Genomic DNA, 20,384 nt, shown 5'->3' on the forward strand with positions numbered 1-20,384 from the left:
AAATACCTACAAATCAATAGTCCTGCACGTGAAATCATCCCTTTGTTACTTTAGTATTATCATTCTTAATAAGAAGCTTAAAAATAATAATAATAAATACTCTTAGGTTCATTTAAAAATAGCTACTCAAAAAAATTAGGCAAGTTCTAAAACAACTCGGCAGAGTCCTGTACATAAATGTGCAATGCAAAGAAAAAATATATTCACAAGTGCCTTAAGTTTAATTAAATAATTCCAATTAATTTCAACATAGGCTTTTAGGAACATTGGACGTCTGGCTTCCTTTTGCGGATACAAAAAAATATCAAGTAGGAAATGGTTTGTCAGTGGTTGTAGTCTGTATCCTCCAAGTAATCTGGGATGGGCAGTCCACTGAGGACTGTCAAACATCTGTTCCACACGTTGAACACTGGGCAGACTGGCTGAGCGAAGCTGATGTCGAATGTGTGCAAGTGCAGAGAGCCAACAGCGTCGTAGAACGACAGAGATCCCAAATCGTAATCCAGCAGCACTCCGAGACGCCGAAGGTGCGGTGAAGGCTCGATGGGGACCTCCTTACTGTTGTGCCGTACCACCCATGAGTTGTTGCAGCGGGACAGCACCCAGGAGGCTGAGTTTTTGCCGACCCACTCGTGTTTTGGTGCCGACTTGTATGCAACCCCCACGGCAAACCTGCAAATGTCAATAAACAGTAAAAAATAAGAGAATTACAGCTAAATGATAACGCAATAATAAACACCAAATTTCATGGAATCTCATAGTTCTGATGATCACTCAACAAGAAAATGAAGGCTAACATTTTATTCTTCAAAGCCAAAGCTACAGTAATGATCGGCCACATATTCGTTTAAAACACGGACACAAATGGTTCTCACCTATCACCAGATTGAAATTGTGAGAATCTGTGATCTGTTTTGTGTTATTTCTTTAGATTATTGTGTTTATAATGTTAGTATAGTTATCTAGACTGCCCTTGGGTTTTTTGATCCGCTCAGAGACGGAATTATAATCAATTTATAACCTGGTTCTGACTGGTTTAAACGGGGCCAGCAACTCTAAAAAGAGTCTCTCAGGGATTCAATATCCGTCAAGGAATAGTTTATTTTGCTTGCTACATCACGCAGAAAAGGCTTTTTAAGCACCGTCTCATTTTTTTCCTATCACGTTAACTCCCATAAGGTCCAAAAGAGTCCCTCCCCTCATACACTGATAAGTTGTGCTCTCATTCTGCGAAGGAGGAGTCTAGGCCCTATACATCTGTAATGCCACGGGACATCCGGTCCTTACGGTTCCTGATCTCGCGTCGTAGACCAGACTGGCCAGCGCTGTAAACTGTAACCTTATCCTGCCTTGATTTTAGTAGTATACCGTATTAGTTTACATTATTAGAGTTTAGTGACTATCTTAGATCTTTAACGTATTGTTTAGCATTTGTTTAGCATTCATCTTAGTGAATATCTTCAAGTTCAAGTATCATTCGCACCATATGTTGTGCATGAGGTGGAACAAAATTGTGTACACAGGGTCCCAGTTACACCCATCTTAGATCCTTATACACGGTTTCTATTTATACTTTATATTTTTGCTATTTTGCGTGAAACTGGGACCCTGAGTGCACAATTCCGTTCCACCTCATGTATCACATGTGATGCGAATGACAATAAAGGAACTTGAACTTGTTTCTTCCTTCATGTTGTCAGCTCCTGCTTCACCTGCTCCCAACCCCAGTCACCCGAGGTGTTCGTCATTATGTCTCGTGAGTGTCTCTTTAAGTTCAGCGTCTCTCTGTGTCCTGGTTATCCGTGTTTTGTGCTTCCCACAGCCGTTCATGCACTGTATCCCCTCGTGATTACTATTCATGTAAGTTTTTGCTGCCGTGTCAGCTTTTTTGTTTTGGATGTTATAACTTTCTTTATTTTTTACCTCTGAGTTCCTCGACTCTTTCTGCACCTTGGGTTCAACAAACGCAGAACATGATAGAAATACAGTCGGAGGTTTGCACTGATTTGCTTGTCTGCTGACCATATAGAGGTGACTGTAAAAAAAATTAAAACATCTAGCTACGTTGAAAGATTTTTCAATTACACTCTGCTATAAATACATAAAAAAAGCTTTGTAAAATTTGTTTTATTTACTTTAAAACTCAATAAATTCTTTCTTTTTAGTTATCTATTTTAAATTGCTTTGCTTTTATTTGACTGCTTTAAGGGCCAGATGGAAATCAATCAAGGGCCACGTCTGGCCCTCAGACATTATTTTGCTCACTTTCAAAGGCAAAGCAACTTAACTAAAAAACATTAAATGTTTTTTTTACCATGTGCTGCCTCCTATCAGAGCCTCCCAGTAATGGCGGCCGCTGTCAATGTAGACATTTCCCGTGACGCCGTAGCTGCTGTGACTGGAGAAGCGGTCCTGACTGTGGCTCTTCTTGGACGATGTCTCATCCCTCTCCACCGTGAGGTTGTCATGGGACACTCTCAGCTTCCGGTGAGCAGACTTTGGGTCCAGTTTAAATGGCTGACCTTAAAAATAAATAAATAAATAAGCATAAATAGTGTTTACTGCTGTTTTACAATTCCATTCTCCTAACCTCCAACATAATTTTCAACTTGAGTACGTCTGTGCAGCTGAAGACGTACTGTTGGTCTTGAGTTTCCCTGGAGCACTGCTGCGGTTTCCAGCCTGGTTTATAGCCTTCGCTATGAAAATGTACTTGGTGCCACTCTGGAGTCCGTGCACGGTGTACTGATTCTGCTTGATGTTTGGGACAATCATCCAGCTATCCACAGAGTTACACAAGCCTGCAGTCCAGAGACACAAAAAGTCACTGACAAAGAACAAGCAATTAATCATTAGCTTAGTTAGTAGAATTACTGTGATTTTTTAATTTAGTGCTGCTTTCTTTGACTCATTGAATACAATTTCATTAGCACTCATGCACGCGTGCAGAGGCACTGAGGCAGACAGGAAAACATTGCTCGCTTGAGCACATTGTGACCATATTAAGGGGATAAATTCAAGAGGCTGCTGCTCATTTTCCACCCCGAGACAATATCAAACTCACTGTGTGCATCTGGATATCTATCCAGTCTGACTTTTAATTGTCTGCCTTGTTCGTCACAAAAAAGTTGCATCGTTTTTTTTTTTTTTTCTTTTGTAAACCCGATGACTTGTTGGAAACAAGATAAAGCTCTCCGCTGCTTTACTTTTAACTTACAGGTTTTCATAGATATCCTTACATCAATGTTAAGTTTTGGCAAAAAAAATAAAAATACACTCACAAAAATTACAATGTGAACTTACTGACAACATTAGATTGGCTGGTAAAGATGGCGTACTGAAGTTCATATGATACAACAGAAAATTCATCATCTGATGTCCAGTGAGCTGTGATCGTGTCATACGAGGCCGTGCAAAGTTCCTCACGAATTACTGGTGGATTTGGTGCTGCAAAGACAAAACAAAATCCACATGAGTACCGTATTTTTTGCCCTATAGGTAGCAGTTTTTCGCATAATTTGCATGCCCTGCGACTTATACGTTGAAGCAACATATTTATGGATTTTCTCCATATTTATAAACCAATTTTTGCTGAGATATAACCGTTTTTATTCATTTTGACTGAAAATATTGAAAACTATCATGTTCAGCCATTAGATGGCAGTCGAGCAGTATGCCATGCCGTTGTATCATGTAATAGGTAAAAGTGGCTATTAATGACACAATCGGCTTGCCATCGATTGCCACCGTCGTCTGCCTGGAGCAACTGTCTAATCAGCTTCATTTTGCTGCGCTGCCCCGGCGAAATGAAGCTGATTTGACCATTGAAGTTCATTAATTCAGTAAAAGTTCAACTGAGACACACCTTTACTATAAAGTCGAGCAAACAGATAATTATTTGAGGTGGTTATCTTGTTAAATTTTGAAGAAATGGACAGCGAGTCACGCTGTGCGTGTTCATGGTTCCACGTATCGACTTTTGAAATGCAGCTGATTTGACCCTCCAAGTGCATTTATTAAGTAAAAGTTAGACTGAGACACACCTTTGCTATAATTTCAAGCAAACAAATAATTATTTTTAAGTGTTTATCTTGTTCAATTCTTGTTAAAGTCCTCTCATGAACGATCCCGCGGTCGCCATTTGGCAGCCAATCAATTTTTGGCACAACATCGGACCACATTTTCGGGTTGTCAGCTGTGACGTGTAACAAACGCGACATGTCAGCGGTGATGCATTATAGATGCGACTTGTACAGCGAAGCAATGTATTTATGGATTTTTCCACTTTATTAGACATATTTGGACTGATGCGACTTATAGGGCGGTGCAACGTTTATAGTGGAAAATACGGTAATGAAAGTTATAAAAGCCCAAGATAAAAGTGGTGAACAAACAAAAATTCCCCAGCAACGACTGGAAGAGAAATATCACCATGACATTAGTTTTGTTTTTCCTTTTTGTTGTTTGACAAGTGCAATCAATCCGCGCTGGAGTTCCTCCAGCTATTGCGACTACAGCTGCCACGCAGAAGTGAATTCTCACTGCTCAGCAGGAGCAGAATATAAACAATCAAAACTGGTTTCATTCTGCAGAAACTAAGGCTACTGCTGCCAAGAACAGCAAGCTTTTTATTTGCCTACAACTCAGTAACATAACTGAAAACTAAACCACCATGCCAAAGCCTTTAAAATGTCCCAGTCCATGATTCAGATACAATGTGTGGATAATTTATTGAGCATGTTTGAATACAGAAACCAAACAACTCATTTAACAATAAATTATTGTCCAACTGCAAATTACAAAGCGGTGGGATGATTAGACTCATTATAAAACAAGCAGGGAATTAATTGCACTCATTTATATTCAGGCAGTAAAATACTGACTTGACTCACCTGTTAAGTAATCTAAACTTTCTAGCATTTTCTTCTCCCTCGTGAAGTCCAAAGCAAACGTATCAAAGGCGTCATTTAGGTTTATTTCTGGTAACAGTATTTGTGATGATGCTGTGGCCATCGACACTCTGCCATGAAGGAGGACATCAGTTAGATGGTGCCTTCACTGTACCTTAGTTGGATCTCACTGTGTCCTCACCTCTCACAGATACTTTTAGCTGTTTGAAGGAAACGGGCGTGGTCGCTCTCTTTGAGGGTTTGGTCGGCCTGAGTGATGAGGGAGGAGGACCTCTCGATGCACTGCTTACAGCCGGCAATTTGTTGCGCTAGCTTCCTCAGCCTCATGGCCTAAACAGAAAAGTTGATATCCAGAAAGTTTAATGCTATAAGTAACAAATCAATGTTCAGTGTGTGAACCTGATGCTAGATTTTGTTGCTGGGAGGAAAAAAACAAATTTACTGTGCAGTTGTGACAAATGTAATTTGTAGCCTCACTCAGCTAAACTGGTATTAAAGGTTTATTTAAGAGACATTCCTAATAGTGTTGACAGTGATAGGAGATCCTCTTAAAGTGGCTGAGCAGCTAAGAGCAAATTCACAACCTGTCAGAAACGATGAGGCAAGGAAGGAACGAGAGCAGAGCTGAGTTCACGCTGTTAGCAAAAATGACACAACATAAAACCAAATGCCTGAAGATATTTAACAAGAGTAAAGGAAGCAAAATGATTCAATTTTTTTAATATACATCAGGTATATTCAGTGTGTGATCAAATATAAGAGTACAGCTAAAGAGCATCAATTTGAAGAAATTAGCTTTAAATTTGATCAGATTGCTGAGCTAATGGTTCTTCTGAGCCAAGACAAAATCACAATGCTCTTGTCTTAAAATCACTTTGATCTCAAAAGTTTCTAAGTTGTTAAAGTGATTGATATTTTATAAACCCGGGGAATGCCTGACTGAATACCCTGACTGCAGGGTGATTTGATCGTGACCTTCCTCGGACTAACCATCAATTCATCCATTTGGGCCTATTAAACTTTATTTCCACAAACTGCGGCTGCTTAAACAGTTTTCTACAAGTATTTTTTTCATAAACTATTCAGAGAACCCAACATAAAAATATTATTTTAAGACTTAAAGAAAAAAAACAAAATCAAACTTAGTTTGCAATAGCCCTCAAAATCAATTCATTTTCTGCAAACTACTAAAATTAAATAGATTACTAGATAATTAAAAAAACAACAACAAAGACACACTTTTCTATTGTTCTTTAGGGTAAGACTACAAAACGTAAATCAAAGATATAGTAATATATAACTGCAGCTCATCTATTTCACCTCCATCCCCAGTTTGGTCGTTTTTCACTGTTGATTATAAAGATAACTAAACGAAACTGCAAAGTACATTGAAGCCATTCCCACTGAAGTACTAAATAGCAGGTTCATAACTTTAAAAAAAGTGCTTTTTTTAAAGAAGTCACATTAACCGCAGACCAGTCTTTGCTGTGCATGTGAATGTGGACTTCCTCCCAACCTAAACACAACGCTAAAACAACACTCCAGTGGTCAAACGGTCAAAATGCAGAACTGTCTCATCCAACCTGAAGGAGAAGGAACAGTTTGTCATGAACAGACTTGATGAACCACGTCCATGAAGGTGTACCTGAGCAGCTGTAAGAGGTGGTTCTACATCTACAAAGTCTCAACTTTAGGGGGATAACATATCACGTTTTAGTTTATATTTTTTGGTTTAAATACTTTTTCACCATCAAGTTTTTTAATAACTTAAAGCATTTTTCGTCGAGTAATTACTTAAGATCAAATTTAAAATCCAATGACAATCCATGCAGTAATTCAATTCAATTCAGTTTATTTCTATAGCGCCAAGTCACAACAGAAGTCACGTCAGGGCACTGAACAGAAACATTCATATATAAAAAAGCCAATTAGTAAAAGTTATCTACCGGTATCTAAGGAAGCCAGCAGACTGCGTTGAATCTTCATTTAGTCACAGTCTCCCAACAACAAAGTAAGACATAACAAAAGTACAAAGTATAAAGTAAGACAACAAAGCATTAGGGGGTGAATACTTTTGAAACACAGTATGAGAACACAGGTAAAGAAAGATACAGTCAGAAAACTCTTTTGCAATTATTTTGATCTTTGAGATATAAAAGACCATTTTTCTAAATATTAGTATCATTTCAGCCATTGGAGGTCTTAAGTCAAACTGCAACAAACTGCCTGTGCGTATTTAAATGTGTGTATTTATCTGTATGTAAGGCTGACACATTGTCCAGTTTTAATACTGGGCATAAGACTTTTCTTTTTGATAAATCCTATAGTTAGGGTTGGCTTGTTATGCTGCTATAAGCTTAGAATACTGGAGGAAAAATGGACTACATTTCTTAAAAAGAATAGTTAAAATTGAATAGTTTCCATTTGATACTATTTCTATCCTAACCTGGGATTCTTGACCTGCCATTGTGTATCTGTTCCTCCTTCCTGTTCCTCTCAAACCCAGCCGGTAGAAGCAGCTTGTCCTGAGTCTGGTTCTGCCAAAGGTTTCTTCCTCATGAGGGAGTTTTCCCTTTCTACTGTCACCTTCATGCTCCTCAGATAAATAATGTTATTACGGTAACTTACTCTTTATGTATATGAATATTTCTGTTCAGTGCCCTGAGATGACTTCTGTTGTGACTTGGCATTATATAAATAAACTGAATTGAATTGAATTAAAGGTGCCTAAATGTTTATATAAATTCACATTTCCATTCGTAAAGGTAAAAATGCTTTTGGTTGAAGCAGTGCCTTTAGCCAGCACGATGAATTATGGTTTAACTCTAGTAACAACGCTGCAGTTCTAATAACATCAGCGTGCACATGTTTGAAGAGACAAGGTTATCAACATGTACAAGGTGATAAACAAACAAACAAAGGTTATACAGATATGAAGGATGATATGCAATACCTTCCCCTCCTTTATCTTCGTCGCTATGACTTGTTTCCTCTGCTGTATGATATTAATCAGCAGGTCACACTCTTCCAGCAGCTTGTTTTCTTGTCGTGATGCATTTACCTGGATAGAGCAGAAATAGCAGACGAACAGCAGTAAATAATGGTGCGTGCTCTGGGTTTTATTTTGACAAAATGTTCTTCTGCACACGTAGAAGGGTAGAAATCTTTATAGCGATCGATAAGAAGCAAAATCAATATTATACAGACAAAATAAGGCAGGAAACCAATATTTAAAAATGATCTAACCACCTGGTGTAGAGCAGCAATTTGACATTGTTGGGTCTTTCTTTTTTTGTTCCCGGTGCATCTATTATCTAATTTCTACAGCAACATAGTGTTCATATGGCCCTTTACAAACATCTAATGAAAGGACAGTTCAGGTCATTTGAAGGTGGGTTTTGAGGACATGCAATAAACTGCTAGTATCTCACCTGCTGTAGATAGCTCTTTGAACGACCTCAGTTGAAAGTCAGAGTTTAATTTGGACTGGATTGACTAGCTAATGTCTAGTGTGAGCATGGTCGAGACCAAAGTGGATTGGTCTGAACCAGGGGTTTGCAACCTTTACGATCAAAAGAGCCATTTCTGTCCCTTTGTTCACTAAATTAAATGTGTCCGGAGCCGCAATACTTGCTACAACTGTGCTTCTCAACTGGTGGCCCATGGACCACTTTCAGTTTGTTGGAGGGTGCTTTTTTCTGGCCAGTAGGGTTGACTTTAAAAAACTAAAAATATCTAATGATGTTTAACATTTATTGACATTTTTACATTTTAAGACAAAGTAAAAGTTGAGATTCTTGTAAACAAGGAAAAATAATACAGTTTTTGCCCAATTTATAAAAACTAAAACAATAAACTATGCTATATACTATTTTTTTTTACTGTAGAAAAATTACATATTCGAAGAAATAAAGCGTAAAGTGACAGTGAGTATGTTTTACTCCTTGTAATGTTTCCAGTATTCACATACAGTAGTCCCTCGTTTATCGCCGGTGTTAGGGACCACGCCCGCCTGCGATAAGTGAAAAACCACGAAGTAGGGAGACAGTAGTCCAAGATCAAGTTCAGTAAACTTTGTCATGACATGTGCCAGGCTGCAATCACACTCATCACCAGTTACTCCCAATCTTCCTCCTTAAATAAACAATTTAAAGTTAAATACTGTAACATTTTAAATAAGCAATCCGTACAGCATGGATTGTTTATTTAAAATATTACAGTATTTAAATTGTAGAGAAGAAAAGTGCAGCAGGACATCAGAGGGATGTCACACAGCTTCAGCTCTGCAGCACGGAGCACAAATGTACTTCTTGATCAATTACACTGAAACAACTCAACATAGAAGTTCTAAAATACTTAAAAATAACTTTTAACACTTTTATATTTTGTGATTACGATGATTTTACGATGCAACATACTTTGAATTTTAAGTTGGAAGACAAAAGTTGATCGGTGCATCTGGACAGCAAAGGGTTAACCTTCACAAAGATGCAGCAGGAGAAATGTGTGTGGCAGAGAAGGAAATCAGCTGATCAGCTGCAGGAGGGAGCTTCCCCCTGCACTTGTGGGCTGCGCACATGGTGCAAAATCATTTAAAATAATTTATATTAAATGAACAACCCATGGCTCATCCATCAATCAGTCAATTGTGTCATGTCCAATCTTACTTTGAAAATCTGCGATATAGCGAATCCACGATAAACGAGCGAGGGACTACTGTATTTCCAAATTAAATTACAGGAAAACTGCTAAAACTAGCCCCTTTACTTGTTATAACAACCAATAAAATTCAGTTTTATGTTAGTTTTGATCAAAGCTTGAAAGAGCTGCTGCAGAGGAACTAAAGAACCGCATGTGGCTCCAGAGTCGCAGGTTGCAGACCCCTGGTCTGAACCATGCTCACACTAGCCATTAGCTTGTCAATTTTATAATAATATGTATATACTGTATGATACAGCAAAACAGCAATCTATAGCAATGGCCTGGACAAGCAAGTGTTTTGTTTAACCTTTGACCCTGATTTATAATCTTGACCTTAAAGCTTGTGAGATGAAAAGTGTTTGCACTCTGTCTACTGATGATCCATGTATCAAGTTTCATTAAAATATCTTGAGCAGGTCAGAAGTGATGCGTGGGACAAAAGAAAGTTTACGGCTGTCCGGACAGAGATAATATGTTTGCCTTTTGACGTGCAAATAAAAAAAATTAAAAAACAAATGTTATTTAGACAGAATTCTACAGTTTTATGAATATAATTGGCTGTAGTATTTCTCCAAAATTTGAATATTTTTACCATAATGATAGGTTAATACATACCGGTAAATGGCAACAATGTTAGATTCATATATAAAGCGTTTACAAAAGTGTAAAAATGTTGAGCCTGTAGATGTTTAAATACAGCAGTGATCCACTTTGATGGACTCAAACTGGCTGGTAGATCATCAATCCGGTCAGAACTGTTTACAATAAGATAAGATGTTAATTGTTCATAACCTTTCCACAGAACCCCTCTTCAAGTACCCTGAGATATGTCATTGTTTACTGCTTTTCAAGGAATCATAAAATGCCATATTTCAAGATTTATGAATTTGTTAACTTACTTTTATGTTCAAAAAACAACAACGGTCATTTAAATGCATGATGCTGCTCATTTATAGCTAATATAGACAATCAGTTCTGTTGACACAGTTAATTGTTTCCTTCAGAGTCAATAATTAATTATGCTGTTAATAATTTAATGAGTTGTTGTGACCATTAAAATGCCTCCGAAACTTCCAGCTGAAAGCCGACAGATAAACAGCCTCACCTCCACGTTTTGGCAGGTTTGGATAAGCTTCCCCATCAAGCTTTCCAATTCACTGGTCCTCTTGATTAGATTACTGAGGTTGGAATCCAAAGCTTGCTGCAAAACAAAGTTGAAAAAAAACCAACAACTGTATTTAATTACATCTTTCCCATCTTTGAGCCGTGAGCAGCTGAATAAATATTGGAGAATGATTGAAACAAATGAATAATCACAGAATAAGAGTATTCAAACCTGAAGGTACTGAGCACAGGCTGCAACTGGATCTGACTGTCCACTTTTAGGCTCTGATTAGTATGAAGCCCCCTAAAGTCCTCCCTGCGGTGCACCAAAGATCCCATCACACAGTCTGCTGAAGTTGTGGAGCTTAGCAGAACATCTGCCAGTGATTTGGACAACTAAACTCAGGCTGTGTTAATCACTTACTGAGATCAAAGGCTTATGCTTCAAACTTAATCTCTGTCTGTAATTGGGTGGCAGGATGATGCTGTGCTCTGACTGTAAAACTATATCTATTATTCTTTTGAAATAAACACTTCTCACAGATTTAGAGCTTTATCAATAAATGTATAAATGCACGGATACAAACTGTAATTCTTTAGTACTTTGAGATGCTCTGAGCATCACATATTTTCAGCTTAATCAGTAATAAATATATATTTTTGTTATATATGCCTGTTCTTATTCAAATGCGTTAGTGAAAACTGCTTGATGCTGTGTAAAATGTGCTTTTTTTTTAAGTACTATCATTTGAAAATCTTACTTATCTATAAGTGTTAAAAAATAAGCTTCAGCAGCACATTTCAAACAAGTCAGAACAGCTTATAGTTGTAATTATTACTGTTATGCAGATATTAGTTCAAGGGATTGGCTGGTGTATTTTAAAGTGATGTTCTGTCAAATAAATATCGATTGTTTGTACCTTATTAGCTGGGAAAACAGTTATTGAGCACAGACTATGAAGAAAAAGGCAAACGTTTTAATCATTTTTAAATTTTATTTTAAATTCTAAAACAACTCTTTTTTTAATACAGACTTGCTTGAAACAATACTATGTAAGCTAAAGTTAAAGTGTTTTTGCATGAGACTGATTGTGTTGTTCGTTGCCATTGTCTTAACCAAACAAGCAGCGCAAACGTCTGCCTGATCAGTTGAAAAGTTTCAATTTTTTATTCATCTTTTCACTTTTTCTCAATTCGTCTTAATTGACCTCAAGCTCAAAAAAGGCGTCCTTAGATCTTTTGATGTATTTCAATTTTTTGATGAAAGAAATTCACTTTTAATTTTGCATGCGTCCAAAAGCTGATCATTAACAAAGTCAGGGTTTTCATTGATCCTTAAATGTCTTTAAAGTCAGAAATTATTTTTTATAAGCGTCAATTTCTCCAAAAACATCTTATATTCTGTTTTGACAAGTGTTTACAATCTCAAAAACAGCATTAATAAAATATTTAATATTTAAGAATAAGCTTTTTTTTGTTTTCCAGACACTTTAATTTTAGTATCTATGGTTTATTCATGTTTTGGCAGATGTCACAGGTTCAGGTTAGCAGCAAAAACACAATTTGTCAGAGTTTTGTGCAAATTTCTTTAAAAATGGTTGGAAAACAACGTTTGCAATTTGACTGAAACTGTCTCAAGGTTATTCAAGAAGGTTTTGTTTTACGCAACTGCACATAATTCAGTCTGAGTGCTGCCGAGCTTCGACACATCCACACAAATTTGTAGACGATCTAGATTTCACCAGCCAAACAGCAAAAAAAAAAAAAAACAGTTGTCATCATGAATCCAATTTGTTTCCGTCGAGGTAAGAGGGTCCTTACCCTGACTCCTGTCAGGAGAAGTTGATCAATTTTATTGAGAGACCAGCTGATTCTTCGAATTAGGAAGGTATGCAGTAAAAAAAAAAAAAAGAGTCTCTTTAAGGGTTCACAGGATGAAAGAGTGCAAGCAGGGAAGCACCAGCAGCAAAACTCACAATATCAGATCTGTGGACAAACTTCTGCTTCTCATCTACACTGACAGAATCTCTGTGGTGTCTGTGGAGTTGTACCACTCTCATAAATCATCAGTTATAGCACAAACAAATGCACGAGCAAAACTTTTCATACAGCGTTCTGCAACTTTAAAATTGCTGACAAAGTAACTTGAATCAAATACAAATCCTTTTATATAAATTCAAAATTATCCTGCAAATAAATTCACGGTCTTAAAAAAAAAACAGCATTTGTTTATTATTGGATTAAACATTTTAAATTTAACTACAAAATAAAACATCCAGATCTGAAAGTCACAAATGAAAAATTGCACAAAAGGTGAATAATGATCATTTATTGACACACTGAACACGTACTACTTCCTCTAATGGGCACATTCAATGATCATTAAAAGGTCATAGTATTTATTGCATGTTAATGTTAGTCTTTATTTCCAGTTCTTTGGGGATGGTTCCTGTTTGAAGGCTGCTCACCTGGTTGATTGTTAGCTCTTTCACCTCACAGCTATGTGGTTCGGCTCAGCTTTCCATGCAGATTGCATATTCTCCGTGTGCATACTGTACATGTGCAAACAAGTTCTCTGCTTTCATCACCAAAAATGGGCATGTCAGGTTAAATGGATAGTCTAAATTATAGGTGTCACTGTGAGCATGGATGGTGGTCTGTGTCAGTGTTGGTCATGTGACTGTCATGACAAATCCATGGTTTTCCCCGGCCTTTGCTCAACTGGTGATACATACAACCCTGAACAGGATAAAGTAGGTTAAAAAAATGGATGGATGAACTTTGTTTCTTTCACACACATAACTGCAGACAAAGTTCCTTTTATGTTGGAAGTGATCGAAATGTATATATTTTATCGCATTTTGTTCAAAACTATATTTTACAGTTTTAAGTTTTGTGGAACATTCTGACGATAAATGTGAATGAATATATTTAGGTTTAATGTCATATTTTGTCACATGCATATATAAAAGTGTTTCTGACTCATTTTTAAGTGACACATTACGGATATACACGGCAAAAAAGATGGACCCCTAAATGAGCAATTTTACAATCTCCAAAAATGGAGTGAGCAAAATGCTACATTTTTCGACGCTGAAAACAAGAACTTAGTTCAGGTTCTTGGATTTAAACATAACTCTCTTGATAAGTTAAGGTTTATTACAAATATTACTTACATTGCGCACATTTGAACACATTTGTCCACAACAGTCAAACGCAATAAAAGCTGCAAAAATCCATCGCCAGAGGCAAACAGTGGGGAAACTACTTTTATGTTAGGTATCTCATATTGTGATTTTATAAGGTGTGTGCGTCATTGTATACAAAAATAGCAAAGGCTTCATATTTCCACCCTCACGCATATGATTTATTCATGCTGAAAAGAATGTGATGAAAGCCATTCTGGATTTGCAGGTACAAGCGAGGTGAGTTCAACCTTTAAAAAGTGTGATATAAAGCATAATGTCTTCATCTTAAAATAGTCCAAAGTAAATGCTTTTAAGATTTCAGAGTGCTCTTTTTTTTTTTAAGTGTCATACAAATAAAATCAAGAGATGCAAATAAAATAAAATAAAAAAACCAAGGCAGCATGAGACACAGAGATTTTCTAAATGCACCTAAAGTGAAGTTTCTTCATCAGCATTAATCTTCCCCGAGTGTTTAGATCACTCTCACTAACAGAGATCTGTTTCCTAAATCATTTGAATCTGAAGAGAGGAACGAATAGCTGCTTCCTTTCATTGCTTCTGGCTCCGAACCTTTGAATCGGCCAGACTCTTTTCCTTCCTTTCGCAGTCCAGTCGGGGTCACTGTCAGGATCTGGAGTTTTATCCTGTGTCAACATTTAGAATTTTAGAAATCGGTTGCCTCTTTGTCCTGTGAGTTGCTCAGGTCCTGAGTTTTAATCCATTAGTTTATTATTATTATTATTATTATTATTATTATTATTATCTGAAACATATTGCATATAGAATAAAGTCATTTGGCTTGATAAGATTTGATTTGAGCTAAATGTATGTAACTTTTTTTTTATTTTTATAAAACTTTAGCGTACATAGATTTGATGTTCTATCATGCAATTGTTATTTTTATGTATGTATAAGATACAGCGCTCACCAAACACAAACTACTGCTGCACAGGAATGGCTCAAGGTGCAAGAGCTCAGAGCTTCCAAGGTGCAAAGATTTGATCAAACATTCATAAGACAAACCAAAAGAATATTGATACAAAGCCAACAACACACAGGACACAAAGAATTCACCAACACCAAAATCCTTTAATTATTCATCACAACATTCTAAAGTACATATAGTATGTTTTTTTTTTTGTTTGTTTTTTCCAGGGGTGTCCAAACTTTTTCATGTGTGGGCCAAAACTGTTAAGATGAAAGTCTGACAGGCCACAGAAATGTGAATTTAACTTCTTTTTTTTTTTTTCTAAAATTATATTTTATCATTTTTAAACTCAACAACAAAGGGGTAGAGGCAGGGCAGCCGGCTCAGGACCTGAAAGTCCCAGGTTCAATCCCCAGCCATTCCCACATGTCGTGGTGTCTCTGAGCAAGACACCCAATGTCTTGTTACTCCCCAGGCACATATCTAGCTGCCCACTGCTCCACCTGGGTGTATCCCAGGTGTGATGGGTTAAATGTGGAGAACTAATGTTGCCATTTTATAAGAACATGCTATGATGACAACACATAGCACATTACTTTACTTTACTAACTATATTTTAAAGATATAACTAAAGTTTAGTACTTTTAATGGAGAAGGAGTTCTACATTGTTGTAGATCCAAACTGTTAAAAACCTCATAAACATTAACCATTAACAGGTCTCTCTTGTAAATGAGTCCACGTGACTCAATGAGGCTAACCTGTATAAATAAAGGCTGAATGAATGAAACCTTGTATTTGGGTGATTCTTTTTTTGCGGCAACATTTTTTGTCCGCATGTTTCTCTGACCCTGATTTTTTCTAAAATGTGCCAAATATTTACAACAAAGTATTTTAATTATACATTTAGATGTTTGCAATCATTCAAATATAAATGAAATACATTTAAAATATTATTTTGTACTTTACACACCTTTTTGTTGACACACATGCTCAATTTCATTGTGTCCACAGTGCAATGTAATAGACTTCCTCAAGAAGTTTAAACTATAAAATAAAATAAAATGATTAATTTTTTGTTTTATTTGTCTGGACTCTTTTTGTTTTGTTTTGTTGTGTTTTTTTCTTGTCGTTGGAACATTCATTTTAGCCTATTCTCAGAAACAAAAGTGTAATATGAGTAACTATTATTTTAAAACTGACACTTAAAAGGGGATTGATCCCACTTTTGGGCCATCCATGGTCCAAAAATGGGATAAACGTAGTGAAAATTGGAGCCGCTGCCACTAAAACAGTTTCATGGAAGGTTTGAAGGAACACTAATAAAGCTGATCAGCTTGTGGGCAGATTATGCCATGGAGCAGCACAATGGATTAGTGGTTAGCACTGATGCCTCACAGCTAGAAGGTGCTAGGTTCAATCCCTGGCTTGGCCTGGGGTCATTATGTGTGGAGTTTGCATGGTCTCATCGGGTTTGTGTGGGGGTACTCCGGTTTCCTCCAACAGTCCAAAACCTGCATGTTAGGCTTTCTTCAAGTCCAGGCCTCTCGTGTAAAAGAGGTCAGTGATCTCAATGGGATTTACCTGGTTAAATAAAGGTTAACAGAACCATTAACATTCAATAATCCAGGTAGAAAGATCCAACAAAGTCAGGTCCTCTGGACCGTTTCTGTTGGTTGAAATGTTTTGTGTTTCATCCATAAGACTTAATCAGTCCAAGGAGCCATAACAAATTCAGTCTTAAATAATTTGATGAATTATAGTCAAAGACTTGTTTTGTACTTAATATTGCTAATTTTAAGATGACTTTTTTCCTTTGTTTTACTTTTAAACCTAAAATTGATATAAAAAGTATCCCCATTAAATTTGCAGAAAATTGTAGATTATGCCATTCTTAAATTGCAGTCGTGGACCAAACAAAATCACTTTAAGGGCCGTAAGTGGCCCTCGGGCCGCATTTTGGACACCCCTGTTTTATCACAAGGCTGATTTGAGACAGCTTGCAAATCAGTATTTGAAGTAAAAGGGTTTACACCACATTTGAATTGAATATTATAGTCTCTTTACATTTGCTCTTCAACATATCTTTGGTTCATTTGGGAGCAAAAGCAGGAAGAAGGGGGAAAGAAAAAAGGAGGAACCATAAACTTTATTACCAACTAAGAAAGCTGCAGAAGGCAGACAAAAAAAACAAGCTACTCTAATTAGAATAACAGAACAAGAGCCAACATGAGCCTGACAAAACCATCGTTGCTGTGAGCTGCAAACAATAACGATCTGGAAGGAAACCAGGAAGTATTTATACACAGCTCAGATAACGACTGACGAGAGGGAGGTATGATTACTACCAAATCAAGCAGGTGTGACACGGGGGCAGAAAACAGGATGACAAATTAATATGAAAACGAACCAAATAAAAAAACACAACACTATACAAAGAGCAAAAACGAGAGTTCAAAATTTGATAAACCCTAACACGTTGTACAGCGGTCCGAGTGGTATGAGATTAACTGTACATAGAAGGCAGTGATATACTTTCAATACACCAGAAAATGTAGATGCAGTGATGGTAATATGTTTACAGTGTGTGCACTCGTAAAATTAACTTAAAAGCTTTATACAATCAGTAACTGAATGAAAAGTGGTTTGTACTATCCTTACGAGTGATAATTTCTGCTTACTACCTCCCAAGTAAAATGGAGTAGTGTACATCAGCTTGTACATTTTTATGTTTTAATTGTTGTTTCCTCGTTTTTATTGAAATTAGGTAAACTCCACTTCTCCTTTTAGCTCGATTGTTTGAGTTAGGAGCTCTCTCTAACACTGTGGCTTCATGTAATATGAAGTCATACACACAATGATGGCTAGTTAATATTAATTAATATTAGTTAATATTAGCTAATATTTGTTAATTGGTTAATTCATTCAAAGAATGATGACAACAGTGGACAACAGCAACAACACTAGACAATAAGAAGCATACAGATTTATATTTTTTAAACAAATTAAAATAAGATGGCAAAAATAGCAGAAATAGCTAGATCTTAAGGTGAATGTAGAAAACTGAAAACAGGAACATTTCTGCAGTAGTGTTTATCAATTCGATTCCATTCAGTTTATTTATATAGCGCCAAGTCGCAAAAGAAGTCATCTCAGGGTATATGAAAAGTACCCTAGTAATAACATTATTTATCTGCTTTGAGTTTAACTTTAATCTGAATTAAACTTTAAGTCTGAACGTGAACTACATCTTCTATTTTAAATCAATGACAACTAGGGGTGTCCGGATACTGTTTCTTCAGCCCAAGTAAAAGTACAAATACCTAATTTTAAATACTTACAATGAGTCCTGATACAGAGTAGTTAGTGAGTTTAGTGAGTTAGCTTGGCCTACCTCATGTTAGTATAGAAGAATAAGATCAGTGTCAAAACAGCTGACATGATCAGCTTTGAGGAAAGTGGTTAATAAGTTATTTAACAGAAAGAGAAACGGTATAAATATATATATTATATCTTGACAAGTTATGTTGGTACAACAAGCTGTAAACAGATGAATAACTTATAAAAGTGCAGTAACCACTGTGGTTTGTATTTTTTTCTTTTTCTGAAGTATTCTGAAAGTCTTACTAATATTTTGTTGTTTTAATGCTAAACAAAAACAACATGCCGGTACTGACTTACGATATTTCCACATTGGCTTTACTTTTTGGACCCAGAGGCAATTTATTGATTTCTGGGACAATAAGATACAAACTTGATGTTGAGCCCATCAGTTCTTAGTTACAATTAACATGCTCACTATTTCAAAATGTATTTTTTTTGTTCTTTTTTGTATTGATTATTAACATAATGACTTATTTGGAAATTTGATGGTCTCAGTCAAAAGGTATCAAACTATAGCTAGTAATAACCGACAGAAACATAAAGAGAACTCTATTTATCTCCCTCTGGATCCCAATTGTCATTCATCATCAGGAGGATGTTGTTAAGCAACATTAGCACTCACATTAGCAACAAGATGATTAATAAGTACACAACAGACTCACAAAGCTGAACACAATAACTCACACAATAATAACTGCCAAGGTCACAGTCTCATTACTCAGCATTACAAAAGCAGTTGTGGCTATTTTCAGAGGACTTCACTCTCATTTCACAAACGTTTTTTTAATTTCAAAGTAATTTCCATGCAGCTGAATACAACCAATTTGCCCTGATCGTTTCCACATTAAAGAGACAATGCTGATCACCTGGTCTGACTCCCGGTGTGACTGATCACGCCCTTCACTGAGAAAGCAGCGTTGAAGAAGAGGCGTCTGCATGATGACAACATGATCAGACAAAACAGAGAAGTTAAGACTCATCCTCTCATTTCACATCCCAAAAATGTTCATTAAAAACTGGCTGCATCCAGATTCATTCACGACTAGCAAGCATTTTATTATTAAATGATGCATTTAGTGACTCATGCATGAAGACTGTGTCGATTCGTCCATTATGGAGTCTTTACCATGCAACAACTGCGTGAACTGCTGTCTTTTTCACTGAAATGAAAGTCTTCCTTCAGGAACATTGACTTATTCCCAGTTCTTCAACTAAATGAAACATTTGTGTTCAGCCTCATTATGAAGCTCATCTGCTTTTGTAGATCATAGAAGAATCCCTTGAAGCTGTGGCTGAAGCTACAATAAGACACCTAAGTGTTAGTTGGCAACATTTCTTTTGACTGCAGCTCATTTGAAATTTTAATGAAAGGAAAGCAGAGCCGCCTTTTTGACGCTCTGGCTCTCGGCAGCGCCTCATGTCTTATTGATGTCAGCACGGCTGCTGGAAGTGAGCAACTCCACTTAACCTAGAACTGGGAACTCCAGCTCAGGCACCGCTACGATTAGAAACAACAAAGATGGTTTTCAGCTCATCCAAACCATTAGACTGAAATTCAAAAGAAAAAAAAATCTATTTTGCCTTGTTTTGATGCTGTTTACTATGGGAAGGTTTGAATGTTTCGTAAAGCTCCACATTGTCAATTTTGCTAAAATATAACACGTCACAACTGATTCTAAACAAAAAACAAATATTAAACAGTACTCATGTGTGCGTCCATCTAGGCAAGAATCTTCAATATTCCAGCATCTCTATAATTAAAACATCTACAATGATTTTCATGAAATTTAGAGGAGAGTGAGCAAAAACTAATCTTGGAGGAATTTGCACTCATATTATTTGTCCTGCATCTTGTAGGCTTAATCATTTTGTTTTTGTTATAGCAGATGATTCACAAATTCTTTTAAAGAATCTAGTCAAGATAAAGTGCAAATAAACATCTAAAATAACTTAGCAGTTTCTGTCTACATTCATGATCTGTTTGTTAAACACGTTCTGGCCTTGATAAACTTCAATTTATGTGACGGGATCATGCAAACGCCTGCTTTTATCTACTATAAAATGACAATCAATAAGTTTTATTGCTTGTGCATGACTGAGATACTGTAGGAGGTGACAACAACTCAGTGACAAAAAGTAGAAATCAACTTTAACCTTGTGGGGAAAAAAAC

At 36.6% G+C, this 20,384-nt stretch overlaps 1 protein-coding gene across 2 annotated transcripts in view; it reads right to left on the reverse strand.

Moving 5' to 3' along the window:
- Positions 1 to 295: 295 nt before the first annotated feature.
- Positions 296 to 20,384, reverse strand: part of mid1 (midline 1) — a 20,959-nt gene continuing 870 nt past the window's right edge. For both annotated transcript variants that reach the window (XM_037687004.1, XM_037687003.1), the window contains exons 2-9: positions 10,717 to 10,812; positions 7,864 to 7,971; positions 5,092 to 5,240; positions 4,893 to 5,020; positions 3,304 to 3,447; positions 2,640 to 2,801; positions 2,315 to 2,522; positions 296 to 672 (exon numbers count right to left, since the gene is read on the reverse strand). In XM_037687004.1, the coding sequence (XP_037542932.1) occupies positions 324 to 672; positions 2,315 to 2,522; positions 2,640 to 2,801; positions 3,304 to 3,447; positions 4,893 to 5,020; positions 5,092 to 5,240; positions 7,864 to 7,971; positions 10,717 to 10,812 (1,344 nt within the window). In that variant the 3' untranslated portion in view covers positions 296 to 323. The remainder of the gene's footprint in view (positions 673 to 2,314; positions 2,523 to 2,639; positions 2,802 to 3,303; positions 3,448 to 4,892; positions 5,021 to 5,091; positions 5,241 to 7,863; positions 7,972 to 10,716; positions 10,813 to 20,384) is intronic.

This window comes from Nematolebias whitei, chromosome 13 (assembly GCF_014905685.2).
Source record: "Nematolebias whitei isolate Nwh7 chromosome 13, NemWhi1, whole genome shotgun sequence".
NCBI classification, from domain to species: Eukaryota; Metazoa; Chordata; class Actinopteri; order Cyprinodontiformes; family Rivulidae; genus Nematolebias; species Nematolebias whitei.